The 20,030-nt window shown below is 38.8% G+C and overlaps 1 protein-coding gene across 3 annotated transcripts in view; it reads left to right on the top strand.

Annotated features, from left to right (window-relative positions):
* The first annotated feature begins 2,383 nt into the window (after window positions 1-2,383).
* Window positions 2,384-20,030, top strand: part of tnrc6c1 (trinucleotide repeat containing adaptor 6C1) — a 43,719-nt gene continuing 26,072 nt past the window's right edge. For 2 of the 3 annotated variants that reach the window (XM_088008300.1, XM_088008299.1), the window contains exons 1-3: window positions 2,386-2,608; window positions 10,257-10,358; window positions 11,584-11,605. In XM_088008300.1, coding sequence (XP_087864426.1) covers window positions 10,296-10,358; window positions 11,584-11,605 — 85 coding nt within the window. In that variant the 5' untranslated portion in view covers window positions 2,386-2,608; window positions 10,257-10,295. Of the gene's footprint in view, window positions 2,609-10,256; window positions 10,359-11,583; window positions 11,606-20,030 lie in introns of all 3 variants that reach the window. The other variant, XM_088008301.1, reaches the window with a different exon arrangement.

The raw sequence follows: 20,030 nt of genomic DNA, 5'->3' as shown, positions 1-20,030 counted from the left end.
CCATGATGTATGGTTGAGGCGTGAAATGCAGGCTGAACAATAAGGAAGTCTGGCAGATCCAAGACACAAAAAGACTAGATTTAATATAGATACAATGATAGTGAAAAAAAAACCTAAAGCTCTTGTAGCAAATTTGTAAATAAAACATTTTGGCTCGGGATTTACCTGCCTTAGCTTGATTTTCTCACATTGTGACATTTCTCATGCTCAAACAAACCGCACTAAGTTTTATGAATTCATTAAATCACAAAGGAATCCCTGATGCTATGACACATTAATTACTGACTGAATGACAAATTGGGCTTCGCCACCATTGCTGTGATGCATAGTTTTGCGATCAAACAGATGTGGACGACTACAATCTATAAGCCTGTGACAGCAGCAACAGATGGTTCGGTAACTGCAAGCACATGGCGGCGATCGGTCTGCAATGTAAACAGATTCAGTGATAGGTTCTTGTGGGCGTTCATGATTAGATTCCGCCAATTCAGAAAAGGTTTATTTGAGGTGGGCTTCTGAGGCTGATAAGAAGATCCTGACTGGTGATAAACTACCAAAGCTCACCTTTCACCATGTGTCTGTTCTCAGTTCAGCTAAGGATCCTGGATCTCAGTGGAACCATGTGCTTTGGGAACAAAAATGGCAGCTTCAGTGGGTCGGAATAGTGATTTTATTTTTCTAATGCACAAAAAGAAAATGTATTAGCAAAGGAGCATAAGATTTAAAAAATGGTGAAATGGTCATTATTTATTGATTACATTTGATGAGTGTTTATTTGTTTGTATGTAAAAGTGAAATAAAGCTTGTATTTAAACAAATACTCATCATAATCATATTGTAACTGCACAAATTTGTCATGGTTAGAGAGCCGAAGGAAAATTTCCACCTTGTTTTATCGCCTCTTTTCTTATCTTACGTGTTTAATTCATACAGCGCTTCAAGAATACGCCATGAGGTTGAAATATGTTGAAAAATTGTGACATTTAACATTAAAACATAAAACATATATATTTTTAGTGATTATCAGCATTAACCACATTAAAATTGTATTTGTATTCAGCCACTTTGAGTCAGCGTTTCGTATGAATAGTTTTTGCTAGAATTGCAGTTACTAATCTTTGTCAATATGTTTGTACCAGTGTTTTGCATGTTCAGGTGAAAATTTTTGTAAATTCTTCTTTGTGAAAAAAAAAGCTCAAGCTCAGTCAAAATTGACTGAGGGCATCTGGATGCTTTTACAAAACCCCGAATGTAGCTGGATTTAGTGGAAAAAGTGTGAGTTTAAACCAAACTGGACTGCATAGACTTGGAGCTCTCAAGGTATTGCACTGTAAGATTAAATGTGTTGTGAATTGATGCTTTAAACATAAATTGAACTGAGTTCAACATGGTGAGGTCCATAAACTTGCAAGTTCATAAACAATAATAATTTATCTACATTGAAGTAGAGATTATAAATAAATAGAAATGTTGAGATAATCAGTGAGTACATTTCAAAAGAGATATAAAACAAATTGACTTTTATTCTGAATGATTTGTATATTTTTGTGGAAATAGTGATGCAGATGTTCTGTTAGTTTTGCATTAAATAAATATCTGTAATCTACTTGAGACATCTAAATGTTTCATGTCTGTCTGACATGAGATTTGCATGTAAAGTTTATGTAGAAAAAAGAAACTGGAAAGCATGATTCAGTGCATATTTACCAATTTATTATAAGATTATTAACATAATTCTTCAAATTATGATTATGATTAATAATGATAGCAACCTGAGAAAGCTTCCCTCTGAGAAAGAGCTGCTTTATAACTGCTCTGTCTAAATCTGACATTTGGATGAAATTCAAACGTAATTTATATTTTCTGCTATTAACTGAGATGGTTGTCAAAGAAAACATTATGTGGATGACAAACATTTGATTGTAAATCAACCTTCAAGTGATTCTTCCCCACTTTCCAACTAATACACCATGCACAAAAATGTGTGAGAAAAAAACGTCTTGACTGGGTGTAATACATCAAGCTCCTCTGCATCTTGTAATGTGCAACAGCAACATTCAGCTCCTATGAAATTAACCTCCCGTAACTAATTTCTCTTTAATGTAGTAGCCTTATTCCCTGCTAGATAGACGCCATGAGAGCAGCACTCAATGGATGAGTAAGATGCTACTACACATTGGCTTGCAGCACAATTTAAATTGTGCCCTCTGTTGGTATGACAGCAAATATACACATTCCTTACTGTACAAACTGCAAACGCAGCTAAAACAGTCATATATTTCTTTATATCTAGTGGACACGTCACTTTTGACTTTTACTCGTGCCTACTTTCCTCTTTGGTGATATAGTGGGAAGGCTGATGCAAGATGCAGAGCGTCGGCAGCAGGGTTAGTGATGAAGGAGCTGCAGTTGTCATGGAAACCCCGGAGAAGGAGGAGCGTTGTGAAACGAGACCAGTTTGTTTTGTTATTGAAGATCACGTGACACCCCGAAGCCCCGCCCACCTTCCCCAGTTACCACGGATTCAACCGTCTCCCTGCTCCGGTTAGTTACTACAAAATGGCTGCAGAAGCTCCGCCGCCGATGAGAACCAACTGAGCGCTTCAAGGTAGGATTTACGTATCTTTTTCCTGTGCTGCCAGAAAGCAACCCCTCGCATTTTTGACGGTGTTCCAAATGCGCAGATGTGCAAGACTTTGACGCCTGTCGTTTTGGACGGAGTGTTTATATGGAAGTATCTTCGGCTCAGCCCACTGTGACATCACTGTTGTCTTTGCACCGGGTTCTCAGCTTTTACGAAGTTTGCCGATATCATAGGTGTTTGTTTGCGTTGCTTACAGCTTCTCAGTTTCGAAAGTCGATTTTCGTCTTGCTTACGAACCGAACAAGCTCCCCTGTTGGGGCAAAAATGAAGGGCGACTGTGTTGTTGCTGCTGGGCGGCAGACGTCGGTGGGACACCCGCCGTTGCGTTGCTTTGCGGGAGACCCGACATGGACATTATTATCGCCACTCATTCGCACAAAATGTGCTTTGTGCGTCACGTGGTTGGATTTAAACCCATTTAGCCCCGGTTTATCTACAGGGTTTATGTCCACACACCACTGCCAGTTTCATTCACCAAGAGCCTTCGCTCGGGCATCAGTCCCTGCTCCACAGTTTGTAAATTGATTACTTCCAGCTCTCATTTTAATTGCGGGGCAGAACCAAAACATGCTATTCTTGTTTCTTGAGTGCATTGCAACCGGAGTGTCTCATTTTGCGTTTGCTTGAAATCTGCTGTTAGTTCTTTGTCTTGTCAGTGTGAGCATTAGATTTCTGTGTAATCCCTGAGAAATGATGCCTCTGAACTCTTTAACCCCGCATGTCTTGGCTTTATGCAAAAATGGGATAAAAACAAATTCGACTTCCCTTTGTGCATGGTGGAACAAAATTTTAAAAGACGTTTTAAATGTACTTTGTAATATTTGTCATGGTTTATAACAATCAGTAAAATCTAAAAATTACTCTGGTTATTTATCCTTAATTCTGCAAAGTGTCGAGTAAAAAAACCCTGGTGTTACTAAGTCATGGTATATGTGAACTATTGAGTTTATATGAAAGAAAATAAGTTATAAACATTTCTTCTGCTACAAAAAAAATTAGTTTTGAATATTTTTGACAGATCTGAACCAAATTTTCAGTTAACCACCCACCAAGTTAGTTGTCTTGTAAGTGATTATTGTGAAGAATATGATCAGTTATTGAGGTCTGTTCATTGTCAAACTCCTGTCCTCTCTGTGTTCTGCAACTTTTACTAATGACTCTTTGTGTCAACAGACTGAGTCACGTAATTAGATCATTAGCGGGACTCATTTGAAGTTGAGTGCATGAGGAGGTAATAGTCATTTGATTCAGGAGTGTTTAATTTGGGACACATCAAACTGTTGCGGGATACTGGTTTTTGAGGACTGGAGTTTGTTAGAGAATAACTAAAGTCTAACAAGCTGGTAGCCTGTTGATTAATCAGGTTGTCTGCAGTGATAACTTGACTTTAATGGGATTTCTATACAGCCAAATTTGATTTTTTTTTTTTTTGTTGGTAAGGGTCGGGGGCACTACTCTTTTTATTCTAGTTTGCTGATAAGTAGTGCCAAGCAAATGGAGGAGGAGGGTCACTGAGTAACTCCACCCTGGACAAAACTGATAATCCTGGCATTATTTCTACCTTCTCTTTAACTACATGACAATTTTAGTCAATTTAAAAATTATACATTTGTTTTTAAAACCTTAGTATACCTTCATTTTATTAAATGTCACATGTCATACCATGAATGTGTGCTTATTTATACTGACGCTGGCAGAACTGTGCGAATAATGAGTATTTTTCTCTTCACCAGCTCAACCATTTCAAGCTGTGTCATTTTGTCTCTTCCAATTTGAAAATGTAAGTGAAATAGTTGTTAACTCATGTACTTAATCATTAATTATCAGTTTATCTATTATGCTTAAGTATTGTTGTTATAAATTTTGAGATGGTAGTTAAAAATCATGTATTTACTAAGATTTTACATTATTTTATGGTAATTTTATACTGCACCAGATTCCCATTAATTATATATCTATTTAAGCCAGCTGTCTAATGAAATCGACATAATCTGAGAATTAAGCATGTGGACATGTATCATCAAAATAATTTTGGTATAAATGTCACTGAAAAAAATGAAGACTACATGGTTGATTTTAAAAATTCAATTTTTCTTCAGGTCAGTCAAACTATTTACTTGGACAAAATCCCCAATAAGAAGACTTGTCTATGAAAAAAAAAATAGACAGTTGATGATATTCTGGGTTTGTTTGCTATTAATAGGAATTCTGGAAACTACAAGCCACAATTTAGGGGGGCGATGCAGCCAACAGCGTAATCATCAATCAAGCAACTGGAGCAAAAAATGGCAGCTGCAGACTCGCTGATAGTAACATACCTGCTGGGGGATGCCACTGCTCTGACGCATTAAGAGAGCAAAGCAACGTAAGCTTTGATTCCTGCTGGTTTTACTAATGTGTCATGGAGCCTAAATTTGGTCTTGAGGAGGTGGCGGTTAAGAGACGGGGTCACCCGGGTTATTTTTCTCACTGCTGGGTTAGGGGGGCCCCACTCAGGAACCAAAGCCTGTGAAAGAGGCAGTGTCTATTCACAGAGAGGCATGAAAAGGAAGGGGCTGAGGGGGCTGATAACAAAACCAGACTGCTAAATGCTGTGATTATAATACAGATTAGGTCATAGCATAACTTTCAGTTTAAAAACCCTTGAAGTCCTTTTGCTTGAATAACTGAGGGATATTTGGCCGGATCGTGTCATTTGGTTTGGCTGGTTCACAATATCCATAAGTCTGTCTGAAAATGATGATCTTGCATTGAACAAAATGAGAACCCTCAAGTTTAAAGCTTGAAGAAATACCCAGATGCTATTTGTAGTTATTGCTCATTGATTTGCTAAAAAAAAAGGCAGTTTATTTGTTATTATTTCCAGTGCTTGTGTCACTACCAGTACAAACAGGGATTAGCTTCTTTGTGTGTTTACATGTCAGACATCAAATCAGTGATTTGCAAGTTCTTTTACATGAAGAATGTTACTATGGACGTTTTTTTTACTTAGTCTGGAAACGTATGACGTATTTTTTTTGGTATTTGGATAGATCTGTGTTTTCAGAATTGATCTCCTCTCCCGCTGCCTAAATGTTTCCATCCATCCACGTTTAAGTGTGAAACTTGACGTCCCAAAAATCAACATCTTTGGTCTTTGATAATGTCAGTGTTCAGGAATGTTGGAGCAGTATGGATCCAAAAAGAGCCTGGTTTAGGTCCAGTTTGAGTCTCTGTTCTAAATTGCAACTTTACTTTACTTGCCAAACTCGACAGTTGTAGAAGAAAACGCAAACCTTGCAAACCTGTAGGTTGTGTGAACATGTTCCACAACAGTTTTGTTTTGTTTGGAGTTTACATCTGTGTCCGTCCATTATTTATGTCTGATAATAATCCAGTTTTGATTTTAACAGATGCAAATAATATAGATCTGATCACAATCCAAGCACTCATTGTAAATACAGTGAGACACAAAATAGGGCCAAATATGTGAAGTCTGACACAATGTAAGGAATTACTAACTAGAAATTCAGTACAAACTCAATACAAGCAACGATTTTTCACCTAACAGTTGAACTAACATGAATGGGTTTTGACTATGAGACAAAATTGGATTCATTGGATAAATCCTGTGAATGCAAGAATATGAAACTCAGTCAGGACATTATTGAATCCAGAACTTTTTCGTTTACTAACCACCAACAGCGGTGCAGTGCTACTGCTCTGTTACTGGATATCTTTGCTTATTGTGACATTGGTGCAATATTGTTCGAGGTGATGATTATGTTTATATCTGTTATTCTTTAAGCCGTTGTGTCATCTAATGTTTCTGTTTTTTTCTTCAGCTGCTTGAGGTTCGGTTTTTGTTGTGGATGTATGCAAATTATTTAAGTGCATTTTCATAGAACCGCCAACACTGATGCCTACATTTCACCTTTTCTACGCCATTAGGCTGAGTTAGAACGCATTACGATGGCCACTCTGAGAATAGCTCCAAGTAGTTTATAGAGTGCAATCCTCTTTGCAGAGCCCTGGGACTTTGTCAGTGCTTACCATGCAGTATTTTATTTTACTTATTTCCCCCCTCCTTCTAAACCTTCATGCAACATAAAGGCATGTGCAACACATTCTTCCCTTTTTCATTATGCGTCTGAGGTTTTACATGCGAAAACCCGAAAGTTGAAAGAGCTTTCCTGTCCCCAGAAGTGCAGACGAGCTGAGGACGGCGCTTCGCATGATCTCCGAAAGCTGCAGCGGCTGTTGCTGTCGTCGTTGGCAAGGCATGCGATGGCATTCCTGGCTCTGTGCCCAGCTGCTGTCATCTACGGTCTACCACCCCTCCTCCCCCTCCCCAATCTCTCTCTCACGTCCACACTAACCAGCTTCATTGTCCGTCGACCCCCCTCATCTTTATTGCTCAAGTGCACAGCGGCGAGGCATTTACTTGTTCACACGTTTACTCTCCGCTTCCACTTAATATTTTTTTTTTGAAGCAATTTTCTGCTCTGGCTGTAATTGACTCACCTTGATCTCTCCTCGGTTGTTGTTCCCGTCCTTTTTGTGTCCATCCTTTGTCATCACAGTGAGTGTCTAGTTTAACGGGGGGACACCCAGCTGTAATCCCAATGATCTGACAGGAGAGTGTAATTCCACAGCAGACCTCAGTTCGTTGGCCTTTGACCTTTAAATTCGCATGGAAAGCGCTTCCACATTAAAACATCATAATGCATAGTCTATTAGTCTGCTGCTGCGTATGAGTTCAAATCCGTGGCATTGTTTTCCTTTTTGCTTAAGTGTTATTGAGTTGTTAGGACAAATGTTTGTCTTTTTATTTTCAAAAAACAAATATGTCTGAAACTTATCAATCAAAATATACTCTAAAGTTGTTATAGTTGATATAAACGACAATTGAGTCCGGTTATGTTTCTCAAAAAGCTGCAGAATTCAAAACAAAAATGGTACAACCAGATGTTTATTTGTAAAAAAAAAAATCATCCATCGGTTTGTCTTTGTAACTTGGCAAAAGGTAGAAAATGTACTGTATGACTGTATGGCGATCAGTAAAGCTCTAAATATGCTCACTTGTTCCGTTGATGCACATGTTTACGATTTAATTATTTAACCGTTCAGCCTAGCTGGAGGAGCAAAAGTTTCTTTAACTGCAACCATTTTGACCGTCCTCCCAGGTCAGCGGAGGACAGCAGCTCACATTAACTGGAGCATCTCACTTATTGCCTACATGACAAAAACCTCACTGATGCAACGGCGGCTATATTTAGTATTGCAGCTGTAGGTTCTAAATCAGCCTGTTGCAGCTTTAAAAAAAAAAAAAAACTGTTGATGGGTATGAGTAGCAGCTCTCTTCTGCATAAGTGGCAACAAAATTAATAATGCAGTTTTTGGGATAACATGTTAGTACCACCAACGTACCTGTGTCTTCAAGTAATTTTTAAGCTTTTTTTTTTGGTAAATAAATTTTTCTTCTTGATTTTAACTTTTTTAATGTTTTTCACCTCAAAAAACTATTGTGTTTTTTTTTTTTCTCAATTTGTCTGATACCGCTACCTGACAGGTCGTTCTCTGTCTTGCTTCTGTATTTCTTTATTTGTTTGGGTTGTAAAAAAATAAAAAATAACTGAGTGGTAAATAAAAGCTTATCCACAGCTAACTGATCAGAGTTCAGAGTTAAGCATGGGGGACATTTCCATATTATTGGCTGCAATTGCAGATGAGGCAAACATTCCCAAACTAAAATGGCAAAAATATTTTGTTTGCAGATATCCAATGGAGGAAGTTTGGGATCAAAATGTAATCTAAATTTATCTAAACCCTTTATCAACACCATACCACTTCAGCGCTTTAGGTGTTTTATTCCCAATAAGCAGCAAAAGTGTATGGATATGAAATAAAATTTTTCCCCATGGTAATGGTATAAAATATAACTACCGCTTATATTTTAGCGGTAGTTAAAGGTCATTTGATGATATTTTATGCGATTACCTCCTTCATATTGCTAACATGTATGGTAACATGTTGAATAGAAACCTGACCCTAAGACTAACCTATGTCTCAATATTGCAACAAAATTGGTTAGATGTTGATTTCATTCATTTACGTAAATGCATTCCCAGAATTGGTCAACATTTCAAATTCAAAAATACTTCATTGATCCTAAAGGGATATTAAATAATTTTCTGGAAAGGCTGATCTGGAAACTAATTGTTAGTTTTTGTGTTTATACAAAATACAGTTTTGTGAGGATTCCAAAGTTCCCTCAAAGCCAAACTTAAGTAAAACAGCTGAACCTGTTTTACTTTGGCCAGTTCCACGATTGGATGAAACTGACTTCAGCGCCACGCTGAAGGGCGCTGTCTGTCTCCACCTGACTGCTCACTGGGACCTCTGGGAGCGCCTGTTGCCAGGCAGTGGCACACGTCACCATCGCCTGCAGTAGTGCGGTCTTGGTAGAACAGACTGGTTTCTCCAACAGTGTCACATTTTAGGGTTAGAGGTAGAAAAAGAAAGACAAAACTAACATTTTATTTTGCTTATTAAATTAAGTGTTTAAAAAAATGTATGAAAAATTCTTACTTTTCCATTTTGTGATGTAGACTCTGGACTGGAAATGACTTAAAGCTCTGGATATCTTTCAGTGTGAATCAGCAGTGTAACACTTTCATCTTTAGAGCTGCTTATTGAGGTCATTTTCAGTACAAGCAGCAAGGTTGACTAATGGCAATAACCCCAAATGGTGTTATGAGTTGTTTCTGTAGAATGAATGTAAAATAAAGGCTAGGAGCTGTTGGCTGCATAGCTTTCCACTATCAGTCCTTAAAAAACAAAGTAAATTCTGCATACAAGCACAGTTTACATGAAATTGCTTTGGAAATGAAAAATCAGCTCCAGTGGTGCATTCAAATTAGACCTTCCAATTTTACCTTGGAGAACAAGAAGAGGACGATGTCGCTACGTGAACTCGACACGCTGAGGCTCAACAGTGCAACCACCTAATTAAATATGCAGCTCAAAATATGACATCTGTGCAACTATTTTTGTTTCATTGGCAAGGCTGCACTTAACATTTCATTTACGTCTCTGGGCAGAGGTGTGGATGCTTTTTTTTTTTTTTTTTTTGGTCTGTACAACATGCAGAAACCATACTGTGCAAATTAAGTCCTCACTGGCTGAGTCTGCAGCCAATACAGAGCAGGTTAACTTCTCACCCAGTGAGTGCGGTTGTCAGGCTCGGTGTTTGTTGAGACAGTCGGCAGCCGCGGGTTGACCAGTCTGATGTGCCCCTTTTGAAAAGGTGCCCACCCACAACTTCCATCAGCCATTCACAACAAGAGCCAGTTTGAACTGCTGAATTTTCGAGCTCGCAAAAATAGCTTGGAGGCTCTTTCCTGGCTGTAAAAGCACAGCTGTCTTAAGCTGTGGTCGCGTCGTTGACTGTCATCGACTTCTGACGTTTTCTTAATTACCAGAGGTAGTGAAATACGATTTTAAATGTGTTTTTAAAATATGAGAAAGAAGTCGGGCACACCCCTGGTCTTCTCTGGTGTCCTGTGAAGAACTTATCAACACTGCAGGTGCAAGATTAAGCTTTGTCCTTCCTTGTCTTTATATGTTTTAGCTGTGAAAAGAAGCAAAAACACAAGAAGAAAAACATTTGATGGAAGATAAGAAAAAGAAAAAGCAAGAAGAGAAGAAAAAGAAAGAAGCTGCACAGAAAAAGGTGAGCATTCGGTCCAAGTTCTGTTTTGAATTGTGTCTCTTCCCTACATTTATTCATTCATCAGCTTTTTTTTTTTTCTTCTTCTTCTTTTTTTTCCTGCTCACTTAATCCCGTTCAGTGAAGCTGAGGCTTATCCCATCTGGTGAAAGGCAGGGTATAACCTCGACAGATCGCCAGGCCATTGCAGGGTTTTAGAAAAACATCCATGCATGCACGCAGCCTCTCTCCTAAGGTCAGCTCAGAGTCACCGTATAACCCAACATGCCGTGCACAGAGAGAGCCGCAAACATGCACACTCCTCCATCAAAAGTCTGAAAAACCAAGACTGAAAAGCTTCCTGTTGTGGCGCACGAGGTTTAATAGCAGTACCAACATAAAATCTCTTCATGTAGTCGAGCTTTAATTGTTTCTACTTATTGTTTAATAAAATCTGATGTTATAAGATTTTATAACATCTTCGTAAGACTTCAGTTTTAATACAGGGTCAGGCCATTTTAGCTCCACTGCCTTATCAGCAGTAGATAGAGGGAGCGACTCATTAAATATTTCTCCGCAAAACTCATTTATGGTGTTTTGGATCAATTAAGTTTACTTAAATATATATTTTTTAATTGTGAGATATAGTTTAATTATGGAACTTAAACCATCTCTTTTGGGGGGTAAAATACATTTAAGTTTTGCATCACATCTCTTGTTACGCAGTGTGTGTTTCTTTTCATTTATTCATTAATTGCTCAAGTCTTGGGTTCGCACAGGTGTGTTCAGTACAGCTACATAACCTGCAACAGTTGCATTTTAAGTGCAGTGTAATATAAAGACATTTTCCCTCATCATGCATTACTATAGTGCCTATAAAACGTATTCACCCTCTTTTCATATTGCTTTTACAAAGCTCTTGTATCAAGAGGCTGGATTTTCTTTTGATAAAATGAAGGACAAACTCTTTATAATTTGCTAACTTTTTCTTTAAAGAAGCACATTAGTATGTTTGAGTGTAATATTAATACTGAATAAAGAAAAAAAAAAAAGAAATATTCTGGAATATGTTCGCCTGGCATTCTGGGTGTTTTTTCTATTTTTCTCTAGGCTTCCATCACACTTAATGTAAACATGACAGTAAACGTCCCACTTGCCTTTCTGCTTTGCATAAATCCAATTCTTTGAAATATTTGTATTTTGGTGTCGTAGGTCAAATCTTCATTCATTTTTTTCTCTTTTGTTACAGACCACAGAACAGATAACCAAAGGTAAGTGTTTGGAGTTTCATAAACCTGTTTTGAGCAAAATGTTGTTGTTTTTACACATAAAAAAAACTTAGTCTACTGTGCTTTCTGCTTTGTAAATAAGAAGCAAACTTACTTTAAGGATAAGAAATTGTATTTTTGTCTCCTTAGATAGAGGCGCTTTGAAAATCCCAGAGAGCCACTGTTTGATCTCTGTGTGAGAATAAAAAGCATGAAGCTGAATTAAGGTGAAACATTTAAAGTTGAAAATGAAAATATCTGGAGCCGGGTGGTCGGAACCGCCTGAGCTGAATGTGGAAGCCAGGTGCCCATGCAACACTAATAAGGAGCGTAGGGATGATGCAGCTCCTCCTCAGGTCTCCCTGTCGGCTCCACAGGCTTACCTAGGAGAACGGAGGTGAGAAAGAATCTCAGAATAAAAGAAAAAATAAATCAAATAACAAACAATACAAATGCATAAGGGGAATTGCCTTAGAAGACGTTGTGAAGAAGACTGGGCTTAGCTTGCAGGTTTTAAACTCTGGTTCTGTTAAAGCTTCAATATTTATTTTTGTCTCCTCAGGCCAGTGTTTGTATAAAAAAAAAAAAAAAATCCTTTTATTGGTCTGAGCAAGCATGTTTGGAGCCGGTCTCTGTTTCAGGACAGACGGGGGGAGAAAAATCCGATTAGACCTTCAGGCAGTTGTTGACAGCGAGGCATTAATACAGCAAAATTAGCTGTGAATGTTGTAATTTTCTACCATTCAGATACGTGTTTGTTGCAGTGGTTAAAACTCTTTTTTTGTAACTAAGAAAAACCTTATTTGTGCCTTTATTACGTTATATTACAACTTTTAAGCAAAGAAAAGCCTCTCTCTAGTAAATAACTATTGAGAAACACAACAGCATGTCATGGCCTAATATTAGAATTGTGTTCATGTCGGAGAGAGGAAGGAAATGATTAAAGGTTTTAATGATTGACCATATTTAAAAAAAACAAACAAAAAAACAAATAAGAATTTTATATTCACACTATTTATTTTTGTATTTATTTATTTAATTTTACTTAGATACAAAGTCTCATTCTCAGGATAAAGCCCTATAGATATTATGTAATACTGAAAACGTCTGTGTGAATGTTTGTGAGAGCCAAAATGAGAACCAAATGACAAGTGAAACACAGAATACTCCAGTTATTACTTCTACTGATACCGTTTCACTTGTTATTAAGTTGGCCCTAATTATCTTGCATCCACTAATCAGGGTATTGTAAGACTGGAGCGGTATGGATTTTTTTCCTGTCCGCTGTAGTTTATATGATGCCCTCCGATCTATACGGTCTAAGAAGAAACTTACAATGCAGGAATAATTGCAGCATTTCTTCCACAGTTTACTTCATGAAGTTTCTTAAACTGCTTCAGAAAGGTGAATCAAGCCAGTAACGCAAGACCATATTCTGCATTACTTTGTTACAAGGGCTGAAACAATTAATTGGATTAATTTTGAATAATCGATCATTGAAATAATTAACTAATTTAGTAATCGAATAATTAACCGGAGTATACTTTAAACATGACATTTGATGTTAGAACAACACCATCAAAACAGTAATTAAGCTAAAATTGTACAAAAAAACATGCCAGAACTCCTCATCTGGCATAGTTTTAGCGTCACCCGTTTCAAATTACTTAAATAAAATTTTAATAATTTTTTGCTGTCTAATTACTTACCAGTTAATCAAAAAAAAACAAAAAAACAAGTCAATTACAGAAAGGGCTGAGCTGTTCACATGTTGCCTAAAAACCTTTAGACAACGCATTTGTCTTATTTAAAAAAGGAATTGAATTATTACTAAAACGTTTAAGTGATTAAATAAAACATTTGCAGACTGTTCCATTTTTTTATTCGATTACTTGATTAGTCGTCTAATACTCGCTTACTAACGTAATCGTTAGCTTCAGCCCGGTTCTTACAGTTAACGCAGCACTAACGATATTTAGAAAAAACATTAGCAGATTTCTTGAAGGTGATTTATATTTTGGACTAGCAACTTAAAAATATAGATTGTTTGTGATAGTAATTTAGGGTAGACTGGGAGCTAATTAGGACAATGAGGAAAGTGTGGGGGATGAATAAACATGCATCCGTCCTCTGGAGGTTTCCAGCAGCACCCGAAGCATCTTAATAATGTAACTGCTTCCATCTCCTGTCTGGTCTGGCAGAGAGGCCCACCCTGGGAGCAGAAGAAAGGGAGGGCTGCAAGGAAAAGGTTGAAATTATTATATATATTTTTTTTGCTGTTTGGTGCGAAGCAAAGAGAAGGTGAATGCTGAAACGTGGGGGCTCAGGTTGATCTGAGGGAGCAGGGAGAAAACTGTGTGCGAGAGCAAAAGAAACAGATGGAGCTACGTGAAACTGAGACTGAACTCCAGTTTCCTGTTTGCCGACACAGCTGAGGGGGCCCGTTGTGGGTTGTTTCTCCTGGCCCACTTCTGTAACAGACATGCAAACACATGCTGCCTCTCTGTTCCAGTCCCTTAATGTAACAGTCAAATATAGATTTTTTTTTTTTTTTCTTACTCGCTGTGTTTCCGAAAACACTCAAAACACCCAAGATGTTGACATGAGTTCAAACATTATCTGAAGTGTTGAGCTGATTGCTGCTCATTAGCTTCTGCTGCAGAATCGACGGTTGCACAAGCGATCCTTATCCCCAGTGTTCAGGTCCTAATGTTCTGCATGTTTTAGTTTATGACATGTTTTCACACACCTGCATCATTAACAAGCTTCTGCACACCTTGTCAACACTGAGGAGGTAATTTAATCAACTGATGGCTTTTATTTTGCTTCTTATTATGAAGCCAAAAAGAAGGAAGTAATGCAGTGTGTTGCTGAACTATATGTACTTTTTAAAGTTTTCGATAATTTGACATTGCAACCACAGATTTCAATAATGCTGTGACAGAGCAACACAAAAGTTGTGCATATGGAATATAACGCCTAGTTTTTCAACTTCATGTTTTAAACAAAGTATTTAACACTGTTTTATTTTTGTTCTCAACCTCATTTAATCTGTTGAATAAAATCCAGTCCAGCAGAAATAGTCCACCTGCGTGTTATTCAAACTCACTATAAATACGTCTGTCCTTTGAAGGCCTCAGAGGGTTTGTTAGAGAACAAAGAACGTCTTAAAGCTCAAGGATCACAGCAGACAGGTTTGGGATAAAGTCGAGCATCTCACGATAAAATGGAAATAATCTGACACAACTGCAAAGCTGTTAACCAGTGGCTAAACACCTTAACTGAGAGACCTAAGGAGCGCATTAGGAAGGAGCATGAGTGATGGCGTTGCTGCAGTCAAAGAAGGAGCTCTGTTCAGATGACACTTGAAAACTGTTTGTCTCAGTTGATCTCTATCTGAGTGAACTGGCAAAGAAGAATGGGCAAAAACGTCCGTCTGTAGATGTGCAGAGCTAGCGGAGACGTGCCCCAAACGACTTGCAGGTGCAGATGCAGCAACAATTTTTATTTGTAAAATAAAAAAAAATTAAAGAAAACCATTCCACTTTTCCAGTGTGCTCTACTTTATGCTCGATTATCATATACAGTCCCACGGTTTGCTGGTAAACATCAGGATATGATTTTGTTCTGCTGGCTTATATTGCTTTCATAATATTTGGTCCTGAAATTTAATTTCACTGTTTACTGCTGGGTGACAGCGTACTGCTGTAAATGAAAAGGTTGACTGTGACAATAGTGAAGCGAGCGCATAGCTGTGTTTGATCCCATCCGTCTTCTGTTGTTGTGTGACATTATAGGTCAGAATCCCAGCAGCTACTGGCATGGCGTTAACGCTGTAAAGTAAGAAAAAGGGACAATCTACACTGGCAGCTTGTTTCTAAGTTTATTCCAGAGTTCAGTGCTATCATCAAAAGGATGAGTGAAGCACGCACACACGTCGAGGCGCACGTTTACGTATTGCCGTGGATAACATTATTAGAAAGTGAATCTACAGCTGTTGTTTCATAGTCAATCAATTTAACATTTCATAGTCTCTTACTTACTCAGTTATTTATGTTTGACATAGAGTGGTGTGATGAAAATGGGATTTATGCAAGATGACCTTTTGTTATCATTACTGCCTGATCCCTTCCTCATGTCTTATCTAAACAAAAGCATCAGTTGTATAATAACTGTTATATTCGTAGAAGAACTGGAGTAACAGATGGTTTTCCTCCTACTGTCCTCATATTGCACAAGCCTTTCAATCCTTTTTAACTCTGGGTACCAAATTCTCCTGCACCGAAATAGAAAAATCAAATTAAATCGTTTCTGTACAACATAGAGAATACCAAGTAAGATTTCTCGCCGTCAGTTTCTCGCTGTTCGTGTGTGAAGTCCCTATTTCAGCCTGAGTCGGTGTAAGGCCCAGCAGGTGCTGCTCAGGTCAGGAGGACAGGACATTCCAGCCTCTTTCATGCTTCGCTTCTTCTAAATCAAAACACAGAGGAATCTGCGCTGCCTACAGCTGCCGGCACAAAGGGCACGAGCAGGGGAGTGATGACTCCAGCAAAGTAGTTTTGTTTCTCTCATGCACCTGACTTTTGTGAGCAGGGGTCTTGGAGACGAGCCTCTCTGACCCATAAAGCTGCAGAAGTGAAAAGAAAAAAAAAGAAAAAAACATCTATATTTTGAGGCGCACTAGAAGCAGAGATGGATTTTGGTGTTGAGCTATTCAGGTATAGTTAGGACTTGAAAGTCTGACCTATATAACACTGAGTGTTCTTGTAGATATTAATTGCTTTGAGTAGCGTTAGTCACTGTGTGAAATGTGATGAGGGGAGAGGTTCCCATTCGAACCACTGTGTCACATTTATTCATTTGTAATTAAAGCTTCCAGTCTACTCTGGTGAGGTTTGCTGCTCATATTTTAAAGCCCCGTGGAAGATGGAGATGAAAGCCTCTAAATACCTCATCAATATTTGATGCTTTTCCTCCACTTTTTAATGAGCCATTTGATAAGGATACGTCTCTATTTTCTTGTTATCTTCAATTATCCTGATTTACCGTTGCAGCTTGACAGCGAAAGTGTTATACACACTGCTGGCCACATGTATTGGCACCCTCTGCTGCAGACGTTTAAAAAAAAAAAGAGCTTTGTATTGCAATTGTATAATCTCCTGCTGAAAATGTTGGAAAACAGATGACACTTGAAAAGAAGTGGGGAAAAGAATCCCATGTCACCTGAATCCCCAGTGGCACAATTATAGTACCACTGCTGTCGATACAACCCCATTTGGAGCAAGACTTTTTCTAATACACTGCAGAGAGGGGAGACCTATTGTCTGTTTTCACCAACTCTTATTCTCGCAGCACTCTGCGAGAATAAACAGAGTGCTTATTCTGCACTCTGCTTATTATGATAGGTTTGAGCTATCATACCTGTGGGGTGATAGCTCACCCCACAGGTATCTGTAGGATTTATTAATGGGGATGAGATGTTCATAGAAAAGGAGTTTCTGTGTTGATTTGGCCCATTTTCCCAAAAAATAATAAATAAATAAAAAAGTTGCAAATTACTCCCTACAAACATAACCTGGTCTTTCTGAAGTAATGTAAAAGTAAGGAGAAAATATACTTTACTTACATGATTTTATAGGGATTTTTAAGGGGGCTGGTAACTGTGACACAGGTGATTTTTGTAAAAAAACAAACAAAAAAACTACAAATAAGTCCAGAATTATTCTTAACAATGGCATATGGAGGTGTAAAATATAAATATGGTTCTTTTGAGTGGAATTCATATTATCATTCTGAAGTGGCCTAGAGAGTCTTGACTTTAATTCGAGGAGGGAGCTAAAGATTAGGGTGATGGCAAAGAGTTCTTCCAACCTCAAAGGCTTGAGGTACATTTTTATTGTGTCAGTGGAAATCTGCTCAGCAATCATGAAAAGACCTTGATTGCTGTAACGTCACTGTTTCCATTAATGGTGGAGAAGCATACAGATCATTTTTAAAATTAAATTAAAGGTATTTTTTTTTCCTAAATTGCCCCCTCTTTCTCATCGTGTTGGTTTTTCATCCATCTTTTTCATTTTCTGTCAGAGACGAACGATTTGTCTTAGTTTTAAATCTAAATCTTTCAGGTTGCGATAATTTTGGGCTTAACTGTAGCTGACAGTTTTACTTCCAGTGTATTGTTTACTTTTGTAAATGTGTAAAGATGCACAGACAATACCATTTTCTTCAGTATTTTTTCTCTGTTTTTTAATAAATTTACCGAATGTTGCCTTCTGTGCACATTCGCTCGTAAAGCCCGTCCACAGAGGGCATCTTTCACCGTCAAGGTCATGTGGCCTGTTTGCGACTTCCACTCAGGAGATTGTGGAGCCGTTCACGCTTCCCACCCCTCTTCCCTCTGCGTTCGACTCTTTGATGTCGTTTCAGACACCCAGCTCTCCCACGTCAATAAAAAAGTCTTAAACACTCAGGCAAGCATGCTATCATCTTCTCTTTCAGAAAATTAGGATCCCTTTAAAAGTTGAAAATGAGATGTCTTCCTGTGCGTGAAGCACACACAGCCCCAAGGCCAACGTTTGATGTGCATCTTTGATGAACTGGGAATTCTCCTGTGCAGCCTCACAGCTGAGGACTGTGTTTTTGCAAATAGGCTGTCATGGAGATTCACTCTGATCTCTCGCTTTACTCCATTTCAGTTTAATTTCTTTCTCTTTTTCTTTTTTAGCTAAATGTGGCTTTGGGAGACGCACACTTCCTATGTTACAGCCTTCGCTGGTGTGTTGTTTTTATTCTGATTGATCCTTTATTTTCATTAATAACGTAACACTCACGACGGTCGGTTTGATCGTATTCGTGTGTCTTGATGTGCAAGACGTGTGTTTCGCTCTTTGAAATGAAGCAATCACAGTAGTGGAACATGCTAAGGACAAATAGTGGTCTAATTGTAAGCGGATTTGGAGCCAAGCTGGTTTCAGGCAGTGAGACAGGAGCTCACAGAGGAGCACAAAGGGGGGGGAGACTTTCATGCACACACTGTTCTCTTCATCGCTTATCCTCCCTCCTCTGCCTCCTTCCATTCCTCCTGTACGCCAGCTTTCTCTTTCGTTCGCCCTCCCTGTCCCTCATCGTTTCTTTTCCCTGATTGGCCAATGGAGCACTCAGTCGCCTCCCCCCACCTTCCCCTTCCTCCCAGCTTCCAGAAGGATCTACGTCATCCATCAGAGATTTCCAACTGTATAACAGTCGACTCCATAACTAATACGTCGTGCCGCACTCCCAGAGTCCTCTTGTTTTATTAGGAAATCACCTCTTAAAGCCAGCAAATTGACCTGGAATTACTGCGGCCATCTGCTGGCCTTAATACAGCTATGATGACAAGAGGATAATAGTCGGTGGGAATGAAGGAGAAAGGAGAGAGGGGAGCACGGAAAGGTGGGGAGGGATGAAGCATAAGAGTATCTGATGATTCGCTGAGCTGCAGAGAGAGGCAGACGGATCCAGATGCAAGAAGTGACATCGATCGCAGAAACGTAGGAATCCCCTCCCCTCATGCGTCCGCGGTTCATAACCACGATGGGCACCGACGCATCAGGAGAAAGGAATTTGGTCTCATGTATCAGTAAACATGGGTCTCTGTTTGCATGTTGCACTGCACCATGTTGCCCTCTCCCCTCAACGTGGGCCTCAGCATTACATAACTCTTTGTTTTTGTATGTGACTGGCGGGCTGCATGTGCTCAACTTATTCACCGCTTCGCTGCACAGACTCGGGATGGCAGCCAATGGCGAAGCGCGCTGCTCTTTGTAACTCATTTAGTCCGCAGAATTTTTTTTTTTTCTTTTTCTTTTTTTCTTTTTTGCTTGTTGGTTTCACAAAGCCGCCCTTCCCTTCCCTCCTCCAGCCAGCACTCAACTACCATTTTGGCTCAGTGCGCATTACGTCCGATCAGCTGATGTTTGGGTTTTCACAAGTACAGCCTACATAGGTTTTAAACACATTTTTTGCATCCCTTTTAGATTTTACTTTACCAGATTACTCCATTATGTAATGAAATGCTCTGAGGCGATTACCCTCTGTGCTTTGTGTCCCATAATGTGTTCCATCCAGGGCTAGCTCGGTAACCCGAGTTGATCCTCGTGAATGATTTAATGCTGACCCTTAACCTCATAGCTACGCATTATTGTACCATAAATTAGCCTGCAGGGGACTTTAAACGAACCGAATGCTTCAGAGTTCCTTTAATATTGAACTTTCATTTAAATAAGTTATGTTCGTTTTTTTAAAAATGCCTCTTGATGTGACCTTCTAATAATGTGAGAGATGGAGTTTGTTTTGAGCCTGCAGGATTATTTCTCACTGCTGCTGTTTACCTTATCATCTCAGTAGCAGGTTTGCTCTGATAAAGGGGGGTCAATAGAAAGTTTTAGGA

The sequence above is a fragment of the Poecilia mexicana genome, unplaced genomic scaffold (genome assembly GCF_051168715.1).
Source record: "Poecilia mexicana isolate PSO_F unplaced genomic scaffold, ASM5116871v1 scaffold_8, whole genome shotgun sequence".
NCBI lineage: Eukaryota > Metazoa > Chordata > Actinopteri > Cyprinodontiformes > Poeciliidae > Poecilia > Poecilia mexicana.
Note: the sequence above shows the minus strand (reverse complement) of the source record. Positions and strands in the feature narration are given on the sequence as shown.